Raw genomic sequence first — 15,439 nt, 5'->3', positions numbered from 1 at the left:
TCCCAGGAGTACTTTGGGAGGTGGAAGTGGCAGGGTTTTCCTAAACTAGTGACTTGTCCCAGTGTACTGATTTCACTCAGTCGTGTCCAACTCTTTGTGACCCCATGTACTGTAGCCCACAAGTTCCCCTGTCCATGGGGATTCTCCAGGCAAGAATACTTGAGTGGGTTGCCATGCGCCCCTCCTGGGGATCTTCCCAATCCAGGGATCAAACCCAGGTCTCCCACATTGCAGGTGGATTCTTTACTGTCTGAGCCATCAGGGAAGCCAATGAGTACTGGAATAGGTAGCCTGTCCCTTCTCCAGGGGATCTTCTCAATCCAGGGATCGTACCAGGGTCTCCTGCATTACAGGTGGGTTCTTTACCACCTGAGCTACCAGGGAAGCCCAAATGGAGATGATAATATCAATCTCAAGAAGGTACTGTAATACTGGAATGGGTAACCATTCCCTTCTCCAGGGGATCTTCCCAACCCAGGGATCGAACCCAGGTCTCTCACATTTCAGGCGGATTCTTTACTGCCTGAGCCACCAGGGAAGCCCAAATACTTTCACTTTGCTTCAAAAATAATTTTCTCTGTTATGAAATATGTAGTTTAGGTACACATCTTAAATCTGTACTCCCCTACATGCTGGAAGCATGTCACCCAGATCAAACAAAAGGAGTTGTAGCTTCTACTTTCTTCTATGAATCTAGGTGCAAGAATGTCTTTCGTTTCAACCTCTGGAATCCTCAGAGAGCTGATGTAAGGACTTGGATACAGACAAATATTTTAAAGAATAATCTTTTTTTTTTTTAAATTATGCTATTGTGCAGAGTCTGTCTGTCCCTGTGTAGGGGAGAAATGATCTTCTTTTGCATATTGCTGAGGATAAATGTTCAGAACATTTGACAGTGATCATGGGTCAGAGAATCAGACCACCCATCCTCACTACTCAAGTTTGGAGAGAAAAATGGTAAAACCACTAACGAAGGTCTCAACATTTGTTCTTTAGTCCAGAAAAAAATGTAATATTGGTCCTATAATCATTGAATGTTCTCAGAACATCTGCTTTTAAGAATTTAATTGAAATAGGTAGATTCTAGAAAGTATTTCTGAGAAACCTTATCTTTTCTCAACATTCCTCTTGCTGAAATACCTAATGACTTAGAAAAAACTGTATAGAGATAGGAATTGTTTTCAACAGACTTGGATTTTTAGTCAGTGTCCAATTGCAGGGCAAATAATCTAACTTACCAGCTTCATTCAGTCAGATTAACAGCTGACGTAAATTCTACTTTCTTCTGATTTCCAGGGGACTCTTTCCTCCATGTTCCTAGTAATCCTTCATTTTCTGAAGCTCTCTCTATAGAGAGAGCAATTTGTGTTATTTTTAAAAAAGAAACTTCCTGAATTGCTATATTCTACCTGTGGTATAGCTAGATGGTCAAAGATTGTTTAAAAAAAATAATGAAGTGCAAGACTTGAAAATTTGTCAGTGAAGTATATAATCATTGGAGTTCCCTTGAGGTGTCCAATACTTCTGTCCTCAACCAGGACTGGGAGGTGTTAACAGCAGGCCTTTTCTTGGCTTCTGTCTAAGGTGGTCTAGCAGTCAGCTTCTATTTAAGGGGGAAATATTCTCCCATGAATGCCAAAGAATTGATACTTTTGAACTGTGGTGTTGGAGAAGAATCTTGAGAGTCCCTTGGACTGCAAGGAGATCCAACCAGTCCATCCTAAAGGAAATCAGTCCTAAATTTTCATGGAAGGACTGGTGCTGAAGCTGAAACTCCAACACTTTGGCCACCTGATGCGAAGAATTGACTCATCTGAAAAGACCCTGATGCTGAGAAAGATTGAAGGCAGGAGAAGAAGGGGACGACAGAGGATGAGATGGTTGGATGGCATCACTGACTCAATGGACATGAGTTTGAGTAAACTCCGGGAATTGGCAATGGACAGGGAGGCCTGGCGTGCTGCAGTCCATGGGGTTGTAAAGAGTTGGACACAACTGAGCGGCTGAACTGAGCTGAACTGATCCTCCCATGCCTCAGGTCATTGCTTGAGCATACACTCCAGTGTTTTCTCTGGTAAGCTCCTCACACAGAGAAATCCACAGACCTGTAGTATGAACTTACACATGACTGAAGAGAGTGTGAGGGACAGCTAGAGGTTGATAAGTCATGTTGCTGGGAACTGGTCTCTGATACTGTCCAAATCTCTACCTGTGGTGTACTGTCCAAATCTCACAGGAATACCCCTCTGCTAAAGACTGACCTGACTGAAGCATTGATCATCGGCTGCCACTTATGTAAGAAACACCAGATTTGTAGATGATCTGTTGAAATCATGCTTAAAATAAGACTACAATATTGTAAAGTAATTAGCCTCCAACTAATATAAATAAATGAAAAAATAAATAAAAATAAAAAGTAAAAAGAAAAAATAAGGCTAGAAAATGATCATTTCAACCTTCCTTTCTTTTCAAAGAAGTGTTAAAAACAAATGTTCTCTGGGCCCGAAGACTTAACTTTATTATTTGTTCTCCCAAGGTACTCAGATTAAGTAATAACCATCATTTACAATGTTTCATGAAACCAGTTTTCATCCTATTCCAAGCATATATTTCCCAGCAGATTTACCAAAGGGGAATGAGAATATTGGCTTTTCCTTCTATATAATGACTTTTGACAGCAGTTTATGTACATTATTCAAGGTACAGATTCATTCTTCTGTCAAAATAGGCAGCTCTTTAGTGATTATTGACTGACAATTATTCTCAGAAGATTACAAAACATATTTATGTATTCAATGAGCATAAAATGCTGATCAGAATTTTACACCCTCAGATTTAATATAGCTAACAAACTTGTTCCTCTCACTTAAAGAGATTTTTAATTTTGGGACTTCCCTGGCAGGCCAGTGGTTACCACTTCATGCTCCCACTGCTCATTCAATCGCTGATCATGGAACTAAGATCCCACATGCCATGTGGCAAGAAAAAAAAAAAAGATATTTAATTTAGATGAGGAAATAGGCAATGTCAAGTCAGTTATGCAGATTATATGAATCTGATATAAATACAATTATTATAGATTTTCTGTCCTTTGCAATCAAAGGCAGTTCTATCATTTTCTATTCTAGTTTGCAATCCTAATTATCATTAGATATTTTTTTTTCTTTTCAGTAAATGGCATATGTTCTGTATACATACACTTCTTTATTTTACATCCAACAAGAAAAGAGTTAATACTTGCTTTGTTTTTGTTAAAATCAATGATACTTACCTAGCAATATATTTGTTTGGATGGTGCAGGCTAAATCAGTGCCTGGAAAACTTGAGTCACCCGAAGAGCTTGTTTAAATACAGATTCTGGGCTCCACCCCCAGACTGTCTGATTCGGGGTGGGTATATTTGCATTTCTAACAAGCTCTCAGGTGTTACTGATTCTGTCATGTCATGGCTGTAGTTCTGAATAGCATTGGACTGGACAGCATAGGTCAGTCAGCTTTGAAACACAGGAAGAGAAGGAGAAGACATGGAGTAGATAAAGTAGATCTTTCATATCTACTTGTAGTGGGTTGGATGGTAGCCTCCAAACGATAGGTCCACCAGGATCCTCAGAATGTGACCTTATTTGGGATAAGGATCTTTGCACATCCTTTGGGTAAGGATTTTGAGATGAACTCATCCTGGATAATGTGGGCCCTCCATCCAATGACAAGTGTTCTTATAAGAGACACACACCTATCCTTCAGAACTGTAAGAAAATAAACTTTTGGTGCTTTACCACATTTGTGGTAACTTGTTATGGCAGATTTGGAAAACTGATCTATGACCAAAGTCCAGCCATATCAAAGTGCCAAGTACCCTCTGTCGTATGGTTCAAGGAAAAAGGAGAAGCCTGACCCTGACCCTGACCAGGTGGACTAGTATAACAGTGAAATAGTGACTGCACATCACCTAATTTCTAAGCACTGTTGGATACTTTCTGACATATTATTTAATTTAATCTTCCCTCATATGCCTTGAGGTAGTTTTTCTTTTCTTTTTGTTTTAGCATTATTTGACAGAAGAAGACCCTGAAATGCAAAAGGCTCAGTTAGAAAATATTTAATAAATATTTTTATTTATTAAAAACAAAGGAAATGAAAGTCTCCTTTATGCCAGGCTCTTGCTGGATGTTAGAGAGGTCAGTGACTCACTGAAGGTGACCTTGCTGGTAGGTGCCAGAGTCCAGATGAATCCTTCCAGATTCAGTGCCTATCCCCATCCACTGTACGTCGTCAAAGGCTAGAGGAAGAGGCACAGTTCGGTTCAGTTCAGTTCAGTTGCTCAGTCGTGTCCGACTCTTTGCAACCACATGGACTGCAACATGCTGGGACCCCTGTCCATCATCAGCTCCTGGAGTTTACTCAAACTCATGTCCATCAAGTCAGTGATGCCATCCAACCATCTCCTCCTCTGTTGCCCCCTTCTCCTCCTGCCTTCAATCTTTTCCAGCATCAGATCTTTCCAAATGAGTCAGTTCTTCGCATCAGGTGGCCAAAGTATTGGAGTTTCAGCTTCAGCATCAGTCCTTCCAATGAATGCTTAGGATTGATTTACTTTAGGATGGACTGGTTGGATCTCCTTGCAGTCCAAGGGACTCTCAAGAGTCATCTCCAACACCACAGTTCAAAAGCATCAATTCTTCAGTGCTCAGCTTTCTTTATGGTCCAAATCCCACATCTATACATGACTACTAGAAAAACCAAAGAGGCACAGGGCATCTGACGAGTGTTAAACAAAGTAGAGAGGAATTTATTATCACCAACACAACTCACCCTCATTTATGGAAGTTGTCTAACAGTATTTCTCTCTACTAATACCTATAAAACAGTTTGCACTTTGTTACCTATGGTTTTTCCAGTAGTCATGTATGGATGTGACAGTTGGATCATAAAGAAGGTTGAGCACCGAAAAACGGATGCTTTTGCATTGTGGTGCTGGAGAAGACTCTTGAAAGTCCCTTTGAAAGCAAGGAGATTAAACCAGTCTATCCTAAAGGAAATTAACACTGAATATCATTGGAAGGACTGATGCTAAAGCTGAAGCTCCAATACTTTGGCTACTTGATGCACAGAACCAATTCATTGAAAAAGACTGATGCTGGGAAAGATTGAAGTCAGGAGGAGAAGGGGACAGCAGAGAATGAGATGGTTAGATGGCATCACTGACTCAATGGACATGAGTCTGAGCAAACTCTGGGAGATAGTGGAGGACAGAGGGGCCTGATGTGCTACAGTTCATGAGGTTACAAAGAGCCTGACATGACTTTGCGGCTGAACAACAATCTTGTTACCTAAGTTTCATTTCCACTTGTGGCCACCCTTTTGCTTCATATTCAAATATGCATGTAATGTAAGCTGATCCTGAATAGCAAAATAGAAATAAAGTGTTACAATGTCTTTGTGGATGTAGATCACTGATTTAAACAACAGTTTTTCTGTATGCTTTTTTCTTTTTACCATATAAATATGTAAAGCAGTCTTGGAAAAGCTATATGAATATTGTGTGTGAAAGTCGCTCAGTGGTATCGGACTCTTTGCATCCCCGTGGGCTATATACAGTCCATGGAATTCTCCAAGCCAGAATACTGGAGTGGGTAGCCATTCCCTTCTCCAGGGGATTTTTCCAACCCAGGAATCGAATCCAGGTCCTCTGCATTGCAGGCAGATTCTTTACTGTCTGAGCCACCAGGGACCTTGAGGTTAAGATCACAAAAAGAAGACTGCTTAATCTTTAGTATCATAATAATATGAACTTCCTGAATGTTTCATACAAACTTCCTTTGAGAGATTATTAAGATATAACTTTTTAATGAGAAATAAATTTAAATTATCCCATTTTACCTGTAAATTCTTCATCAGGTTTCTACTTTTAATTCTGTTTCTCTGTGTATATTTTAAGGCTAAGAGTTTGGTATATACAGGTTAAGGACTGTTATATTTTGATGGTAGATTGTTTCTTTTAGCATTAAGGAATAACCTTTTTTATCTTTGATTATGCTTTTTGCCTTAACATCTGCTTTTTTCTAACAGTAGTATTGCTACACCAGGTTCCTTTTGTTATTAATCATTAATATATTCTGTCTCCTTATTTTAATTTTTCCAAGTCACTGCATTAAAAATTTTTTTTACCTTCATTCTTGCCAGGAAGGTGTAACTTAATTTTAAACCGTAAAACTCAGTGGTTTTTAATATATTAACAGTTGTACAAGCAATACTGCTATCTGATTTCAGAACATTTTTTCATACTACCAAAAGAAAACCTGATATTTGTTAGGAATCACTACTCATTTCCACATCCCCCAGTCCTTGGCTATCACTAATGTACTTTTGTGTCTGTAGATTTGCTTTTTCTGGGCATTTCAGATAAGTGAAATCATTCAACATGTGGCCTTTTGTGTCTGACTTTTTAAACTTTTTACTTTGCATAATGATCTCAGGATTCATCCATGTTGTAGTGGGTGTCAGTACTTTATTATTTATAAAAGCTAGATCATATGTCATTATATGTATAACCAGGCTTCCCCAGTGGCTCAGTGGTAAAGAATCTGCCTGCAATTCAGGAGATGCAGGAGATGAAGGTTCAGTCTCTGTGTCAGGAAGATCCCCTGGAGGAGGGCAGGGCAGCCCACTCCAGTATTCTTGCCAGGAAGATCTTATGGCCAGAACAGCCTGGAAGGCTATGGTCCTTGGGGTCACAAAGAGTCAGACACGACTGAAGTGACTGAGTACACATATGGATATACCACGTATTAGCTATCCATTAATGGACATTTAGATTCTTTCTACTTTTGGACTATCATGAATAATGCCGTTATTCACATTTATAGTTTCATAGTTATGACCAGACACAATCTTTTACATGAGTATATCATTTGTTTATGTTGGGCATATACCTAGGAGTGGAATTGCTAGATCATAGGGTAACTCTACACTTAGCATATTGAGGAATCATCACACTGTATTCCACAATGGCTCCCCCATTCCACATTCCCACCAGCAGTGTATGAGGGTTCCCATTTTTCCACCTCCTCCTCCTTGTCCTTGCTGAGACGTTAAAACCCCATCCCAAGCCCCTTTGACTCTTTCCTGGTACAGATTCCCTGGAGGCCTTCCACACGTCAGTTCCCAACATACAGATTTACATTCCACATGTTTCTGGCATCTGAATATTTCTTTCTTTCTTTAAAGATCGTAAGTGTATTAAAATTTAAAAGCTGTCTTATTTAGTGTTTTTCTATGTTCATGAAGTGAGGAAGGGAGAGTCTATATAAGGGTAGGCATTTGTATAGGATCAGTCGACTGTTCCCAGAAGTTGAGCAGGTCAGTGCAATTGCAGCAGTTGTTGACTTGGAATTATAGGTGTATTTACAGCCGGGAGCCAGAGTTTCTCTTCTGGGCTAAATTACTCAGACTGTATAGGATCCATTATTATGCTGAGTTCATCATATCCCACGTGAAATAACACATCTTTTTGTTAATGGTTATTTTACAGGTGCAAATTTCCAAAAATAAAACTGAAAAGAAAAATCCCAAATTTGGAAAAAGGAAAAGGTATGTCTTTTTAAATGAAAAATTATTATGATAAAATTAAAATATATATAGGGTTTAATTTTTATATGACATTTCCCCTGATTTTTTAAATTTATTTTAATTGGACACTAATTACTTTACAATATTGTAGTGGTTTTTGCCATACATTCACATGAATCAGCCATGGGTGTACATGTGCTCCCCATCCTGAACCCCCCTCCCACCTCCCTTCCTATCCCATCCTTCAGGGTCATCCAAGTGCACCAGTCCTGAGCACCCTATCTCATGCATTGAACCTGGACTGGTGATCTATTTCACATATGATAATATACATGTTTCAATGCTATTCTCTCAAATCATCCCACCCTCGCCTCCTCCCACAGAGTCCAACAGTCTGTTCTTTACATCTGTGTCCCTATTGTTATCTCGCATATAGGGTCATTGTTACCATCTTTCTATATTCTATATATATGCGTTAATCTACTCTATTGGTGTTTTTCTTTCTGACTTACTTCACTCTGTATAATAGGCTCCAGTTTCATCCACCTCATTAAAATTGATTCAAATGCATTCTTTTTAATAGCTGAGTAATATTCCATTGTGTATATGTACCACAACTTTCTTATCTATTCATCTGCCAGTGGGCATCTAGGTTGCTTCCATGTCCTGGCTATTATAAACAGTGCTTCTATGAACATTGAAGTACACATGTCTCTTTCAATTCTGGTTTCCTCAGTGTGTATCCCCAGCAGTGGGATTGCTGGGTCGTATGGCCGTTCTGTTTCCAGTTTTTTGAGGAATCTCCACACTGTTCTCCATAGTGGCTGTACTAGTTTGCATTCCCACCAACAGTGTAAAAGTGTTCCCTTTTCTCCACACCCTCTCCAGCATTTATTGTTTGTAGACTTTTGGATAGCAGCCATTCTGACTGGTGTGTAATAATACCTCATTGAGGTTTTGATTTGCATTTCTCTGATAATGAGTGATGTTGAGCATCTTTTCATGTGTTTGTTAGCCACCTGTATGTCTTCTTTGGAGAAATGTCTGTTTAGTTCTTTGGCCCATTTTTTTATTGGTTGGTTTATTTTTCTGGAATTGAGCTGCAGGAGTTGCCTGTATATTTTTGAGGTTAATTCTTTGTCACTTGCTTCATTTGCTATTATTTTCTCCCATTCTGAAGGCTGTCTTTTCACCTTGCTTATAGTTTCCTTTGTTGTGCAAAAGCTTTTAAGTTTCATTAGGTCCCATTTGTTTATTTTTGCTTTTATTTCCAATATTCTGGGAGGTGGGTCATAGAGGATCCTGCTGTGATTTATGTCAGAGAGTGTTTTGCCTGTGTTTTCCTCTAGGAGTTTTATAGTTTCTGGTCTTACATTTAGATCTTTAATCCATTTTGAGTTTATTTTTGTGTATGGTGTTAGAAAGTGTTCTAGTTTCATTCTTTTACAAGTGGTTGACCAGTTTCCCCAGCACCACTTGTTAAAGGGGTTGTCTTTTTTCCATTGTATATTCTTGCCTCCTTTGTCGAAGATAAGGTGTCCATATGTTCGTGGATTTATCTCTGGGCTTTCTATTCTGTTCCATTGATCTATATTTCTGTCTTTGTGCCAGTACCATACTGTCTTGATGACTGTAGCTTTGTAGTAGAGCCTGAAGTCAGGCAGGTTGATTCCTCCAGTTCCATTCTTCTTTCTCAAGACTGCTTTGGCTATTCGAGGTTTTTTGTATTTCCATACAAATTGTGAAATTATTTGTTCTAGTTCTGTGAAAAATACCTTTGGTAGCTTGATAGGGATTGCATTGTATCTATAGATTGCTTTAGGTAGTATACTCATTTTCACAATATTGATTCTTCCAATCCATGAACACAGTATATTTCTCCATCTATTTGTGTCCTCTTTGATTTTTTTCATCAGTGTTTTATAGTTTTCTATATATAGGTATTCTGTTTATTTAGGTAGATTTATCCCTAAGTATTTTATTCTTTTTGTTGCAATGGTGAATGGAATTGTTTCCTTAATTTCTCTTTCTGTTCTCTCATTGTTAGTGTATAGGAATGCAAGGGATTTCTGTGTGTTGATTTTATATCCTGCAACTTTACTATATTCATTGATTAGCTCTAGTAATTGTCTGGTGGAGTCTTTAGGGTTTTCTATGTAGAGGATCATGTCATCTGCAAACAGTGAGAGTTTTACTTCTTTTCCAATCTGGATTCCTTGTATTTCTTTTTCTTCTCTGATTGCTGTGGCCAAAGCTTCCAAAACTATGTTGAACAGTAGTGGTGAGAATGGGCACCCTTGTCTTGTTCCTGACTTTAGCGGAAATGCTTTCAATTTTTCACCATCGAGGATAATGTTTGCTATGGGTTTATCACATATAGCTTTTATTATGTTGCAGTATGTTCCTTCTATGCCTGCTTTCTGGAGGGTTTTTTTTATCATAAATGGATGTTGAATTTTGTCAAAGACTTTCTCTGCATCTGTTGAGATAATCATAGAGTTTTTTATCTTTCAATTTGTTAATGTGGTGCATCACATTGATTGATTTGCAAATGTTGAAGAATCCTTGCATCCCTGGGATAAAGCCCACTTGGTCATTATGTGTGATCTTTTTAATATGTTCTTGAATTCTGTTTGCTAGAATTTTGTTAAGAATTTTTGCATCTATGTTCATCAGTGATACTGGCCTGTAGTTCTCTTTTTTGTGTCATCTTTGTCTGGTTTTGGTATTAGGGTGGTGGTGGCCTCATAGAATGAGTTTGCAAGTTTACCTTCCTCTTCCCCTGATTCTTTATTCTGTTTCTGTATGGAAATATGTTGTAAATTTTCTAAAAGAATTAATAATATAAGTAGTAGTCTTAGAAGTATGGAGAAAGTTTTATGTTTGTATAGATGTATTGAACTGTAAGTTTCAAAGATTAATATCATGTGAGTGACCAGATGAGAAACAGGTTTTAAATTTAAACATAGGTAGTACAAACCAGAAACAAGCATTTATAATAAATCATGGATAACAAGTTTTAGTGTTTATCATTGAACCAATTGTATAGGTTTTTTTTTTTTTTTTATTGAATGGTAAGCAGTGCTATGTGAAAAGGAGTCCTGCTTAAAGACAAAGACTGGCTTGATATGACAGTCCTTCTTTTCTTTTTTGTCCTTTTTCTGAAGATGAATAATTACATTTTGTAAAGGACTTTCACTTCCTAATCTCAGTTACCCTTCACAGTAACCCTATCAAATAGATACGAAGTGTATCATAATTATCTCCATTTAAAATTTGTGACTTAAAGAAGTTACATGACTTTCTTAGGATCTTCTGGTTAGAGAAGATGTGCCTGAACAAATGTTTTCTGACTCTAAATCAGCAACACAGTATACTGGGAAAGGCATGGATTTTGCAGTTTGACAGAATTCAGTTCTGTCATGTTCAACCATTTTCCTATGTTGTCAAATTTCTCAATTTCTCAGGGCCTCAGTTTCTTCATAAAATGAGAGTAACAATAATTTAGTATGTTTTTGGAGGGAGGATTATATGAAATAGGCTATGTAAAGTGCTGGATAGCTTGTTGGTGCTTCTCACCTAGTGAGAGCCCAAATCAATATTATTCCCCTTTGGTTTTTCACTGCCTTCCTTACTGTGTAAATTAACCAAAAAAAAAAAAAAGATACTTCAAGGTAAGAAATATATATTCATAATTTACTGTTGCCAGTATTCATGAATGATCATTTAAATATACATGCTTGTTCTTTAAAAAATAAATCTGTCAAATTCTTTTTCCAGGAAAGCTGTTTTAAAATCCTCTTTTGAAAATGTTTGTTCAGATGATGCCTTATCAAAGGAAAACATGGGTATGTGAAGGCCTGTCTTGCTTTTAGTTCTTTTACCTGTATTTAATTCCACCAAACATTATTGTAGTCCTTTGAAGAAAACAAAATGTACATGTATATGTATATGAGAAACATTAGTGGCATTCTGGCATTAATTTACATACGAGGGCTTTTCCATTGTCTTCAGATTTCTGTCCCCTCAAATTAAATTTTGTCTGGCTTTGTCATATGTTTGATTTTTTTTAAAATAAAGCACCAGCAGTTATAGGAGGAAATACCAACATCAGTACATTTCAATCTAGAATTCTCTATTCCACATTTAGCCAGGGCTGCCAAAGGAGGAGAAGGAGGAAAAGCAGAGCCTGGGGCTCCCAGCTGAACTTGCTGCCGTGGGTGCTAGAGCACTGTAGGGAGAAGGTGGCCTGCAGGGGGAAAGGCTTTGCTTTCAGAAGCGCTTTACTGTTTCTACATTGTCCTTGGTCTTGAAAAGAGGCACGTGCTTGTTTACAAGGTGGAACTTTGGCAGCCACACAAAGAGGTTTCATAGCCGATTGAACCCAGAGAAGCTGTCGGGCCTCACTTCCTCTCCTGTAGCCACCCCCACATCCTATGGGGCTAAATGCACCATTTGTACATAGTCTCATGGAACAGAAGGAAGGACAGGGTGTGTTGTCCTTTATTGGACCGGAACCTGGTGGTCCGGAGTCGACAATAAGAAAGTGAGAGAGAGAAAGAGGCTGATGTCCCCTGGTTTAGCGGAAAGCCAATAGAGTCCTATTAGGGCTCGCGCTGCTGCATGTAGGCACCAGGCGCCCTCTCAAGTGGGTGAAGGCACAGTGTGCCGTCTCGAGAGGGTCTTAGAAGCCCAGGCAAGAAAGTGAGCTCAGCGGGCCTCCGCACTCCAAGGAATTAGCCAGAAACAGAGGAGAGAGAGAGAGAAAGAAAGAAAGACACGGGGACCCAAGCTCTGATGGAGCGAAGGTGTTTTAATCAATGTGGCATGGGCATATATACTGTCTTACAAGGTGGTTATTCTCAGCAAACATAAAGATTAAAATTCCAGACTTACAAAACGTAAGACGATCCCTATCAAAGAGAGAGTTGCAAACAATCACTTTTTCATAAGAAGGAAGAGGTACTTATCACTGTAATGAGAAATGCCTGGATTCCTCAGCCACAGGAAAGGCATGCCTCTCCTCTTAATTCCTTAATATTCAGGAATTAATAAGGGCCAGAGGGTTCCTGACAGATCCAAAACAGCACACAGGAAGCCTCTTGTTAAATGCTTCCTGACAAGAGTGGTTATTTTATATCTTTCTTTTCTCTCCTAAACCACTACAGAATTCTGTTGTTCTCTTCTTAAACTTAGTCTGCTGCTGCTTTCCTGCTAATTAAGGTGCCTCCTTTTTTGGTGTGGGGAGTGCAGCTTTGTTCCTTTGCCTCACATGATCAGCTCACATATTCCCGTAGAAACAGAAGTCATTTTATCCCTAGAGTGAGTTCCCCCTAGGTGACCTGACGCCACAGCTGGGTCCTCCTCCCCTCCAGCTGGCACAAGATCCTACAGGAGAGACCCTAGGGCAGCAGGGACCCATGGACCAGAAGTGACTGCCCATCAGTAATCTCCTTGCTGCGTGGCTCTGAAAGCCTCAGTAGTTCACTGTTAGAGTGGCTTCCCTGGTCTGTGTCTCACTCATCCAATGCCATGTGAACTGAAGAGCAGAAGCGTCTCATCTTCTGTGTTCTCTGTCCACTTCCTGAAAGAGTGGTGCTTTTTCAGTAGTTTGCATCCTCTTCAAATTCTTTATTCACTACTCATATTTCTGTGGCTTCCTTGATTCACGTCTCTGATGTCTCTCATTTCTTCTTAGCTTAAGGTAGAATCAGTCCTAGATCAAACAACAGACAAAAATGATAGCATCTGGCTCTTGAGTCTCAGCTCCACTTTGGGGCCCTCTTTCTTTACACTCTGGGTGCTCACATCTCCCCTTTGTCCGCTGCCCCAGCTGTGATGTGCCCTCTTGGCTTCATGCTCTGCAGTTGCTTCTCTCTCCCTTAGTTCGAGATCCCAGGGAGAGGCAAGTACATGTAACTGCCCTACCTTGTCAGACATCAGTTTCTTCATCTGTAATAAAGAAAATGCAAGAGAAGCTGTCTTATCCAAGAAAGAGAGGACTGTTTCTGGAAAACAACAGAAAAAGTTGAGGAATCATTACATAAATGATTAAACTGTATGTTCATGGGTGTGTAAAGATTTAATCTAATGCTGGGGTCGGAGATAAATTATGAGTTTGGGGTTAACATACACACACTACTGTATATGAAATGGATAAACAAGGACCTACTGTATAGCACAGGGAACTATACTCAATGTTTTGTAATATTTTCTAATAACTTATAATGGAAAAGAGTCTGAGAAAGAATATATATGTGGATGCGTGTGTAACTGAGTCACTTTGCTGTACACCTGAAAAACACAGCATTGTAAATTTACTACAAGTTTGAAAAATGGTTATAAAAATGGATTCAATCTAAGAGATAACTGTTTGTGGAGTATGTCTGCATTTTTTGGGGAATTGCTACCAGGAATATCTCGTATTATATTTGATTGTCTCTGTAACCCATTGTTTTTTTTTTCAGTGTTTAGGAACCAAAAACTCCATCTATGATGGTGAAATAATAATAGAATAATAATGATACACCTGATACACCTGTAACAGTTACTGTGTCTTCACTTTTCTAAACATTTAATATATATTAGTTTAATCTTCACAAAATCTGTATGAGATGAATAAGGTACATTTTAGTATAATTCCTATGGTATCAGTGGAGAAACAGAGACACTTAATAGGTTGTATGCCTTTTCTAAGGTCACATAGCTTCTTAAAATTAATCAAAGTTTGCAATATTTCTTTGGTTGCTGTAACAGAAGCTTAAAGCTAAATTTATGGTTTTTCAGTGTGGCTCAGTGCTAAAGAACCCGCCTGCCAATGCAGGAGACACGGGTTGGATCCCTGGGTCAGGAAGATTCCCTGGAGTAGGAAATGGCAACTCACTCCTGTATTCTTGCCTGGAATTTCCCATGGACAGAGGAGGATGACGGGCTGCAGTCCATGGGGTCACAGGGTCAGACATGACTGAGCACCCGTGCAGTCACAGTCACATACAGCACTGCTAGTTGCTCTAAGCATCTTTTTAAAGTGTAATTATTGCCCTTCATATCCCCCTTAATGAACAGATTTTTACTTCTCTTATTTTTAGTCTTTGAGCTTTTGTCACTTGTTTCATTGTATCAGTGTTGTCTGTTGGTAAATACCTCATTTCTCTTTGTGGAGTAGGCAGTCTCTAGAAGTTTTAGTAAAAGATTAACATATCATCAGTATCAGTTGAGTCACTCAGTCGTGTTTGACTCTTTGCAACCCCATGGACTGCAGCACACCAGGCTTCCCTGTCCATCACCAACTCCTGGAGCTTGCTTAAACTCATGTCAACTGAGTCGGTGATGCCATCCAACCATCTCATCCTCTGTCTTCCCCTTCTCCTCCTATATTGACATATAACCCTGGATTAGTTAACAGTCTACTAACATTCATGAGTAAATTAGCAAGGGATGTGTTTATCATTCACCTGGGACAGGTGAGCATGGCAGAGAATGGCTGATACAGAAAAGGTCTGGATGATGCCTAGATGAGCCTTAGGCCTGGGTGGGGGCAGAAGGCTGACGGGGGAGAAGGCTGCTATCTTGCTGTTGAAGGCAGACTTGGCCTGCCTGCTCAGGGTTGGGAGTTATCTTTATCCTCTGGGCCCTCCTGCCCCCTGTGTCTGTTTGTTCTAGGTAGGCACCTTCTTCATTCACTTGAGCCTGTAGTTCCCTCATCTCTACATTTACATCCTAAGCTGATAGAAGAGGCTTTGTGGTTACTTGAAAACAAATCAAAACCAAGTGCTTTTTCCTCCTCTTCACCCTTCTCCTCTGGAAGAATGGCTTCAAAATTTCAACATTGAAATGGCCCTGAAAATTTATTTAAGATGCTGTTTTTCAGT

General features: G+C 39.2%; 1 protein-coding gene across 5 annotated transcripts in view; it reads left to right on the top strand.

Moving 5' to 3' along the window:
- The window catches only part of ZCWPW2 (zinc finger CW-type and PWWP domain containing 2), a 138,109-nt gene that overhangs the window by 115,124 nt on the left and 7,546 nt on the right, over positions 1 to 15,439 (top strand). For 4 of the 5 annotated variants that reach the window (XM_043443626.1, XM_043443625.1, XM_043443624.1 and 1 more), the window contains 2 exons: positions 7,531 to 7,589; positions 11,349 to 11,416. In XM_043443626.1, coding sequence (XP_043299561.1) covers positions 7,531 to 7,589; positions 11,349 to 11,416 — 127 coding nt within the window. The remainder of the gene's footprint in view (positions 1 to 7,530; positions 7,590 to 11,348; positions 11,417 to 15,439) is intronic. The other variant, XM_043443627.1, reaches the window with a different exon arrangement.

This window comes from Cervus canadensis, chromosome 22 (genome assembly GCF_019320065.1).
Source record: "Cervus canadensis isolate Bull #8, Minnesota chromosome 22, ASM1932006v1, whole genome shotgun sequence".
NCBI classification, from domain to species: domain Eukaryota; kingdom Metazoa; phylum Chordata; class Mammalia; order Artiodactyla; family Cervidae; genus Cervus; species Cervus canadensis.
Note: the sequence above shows the minus strand (reverse complement) of the source record. Positions and strands in the feature narration are given on the sequence as shown.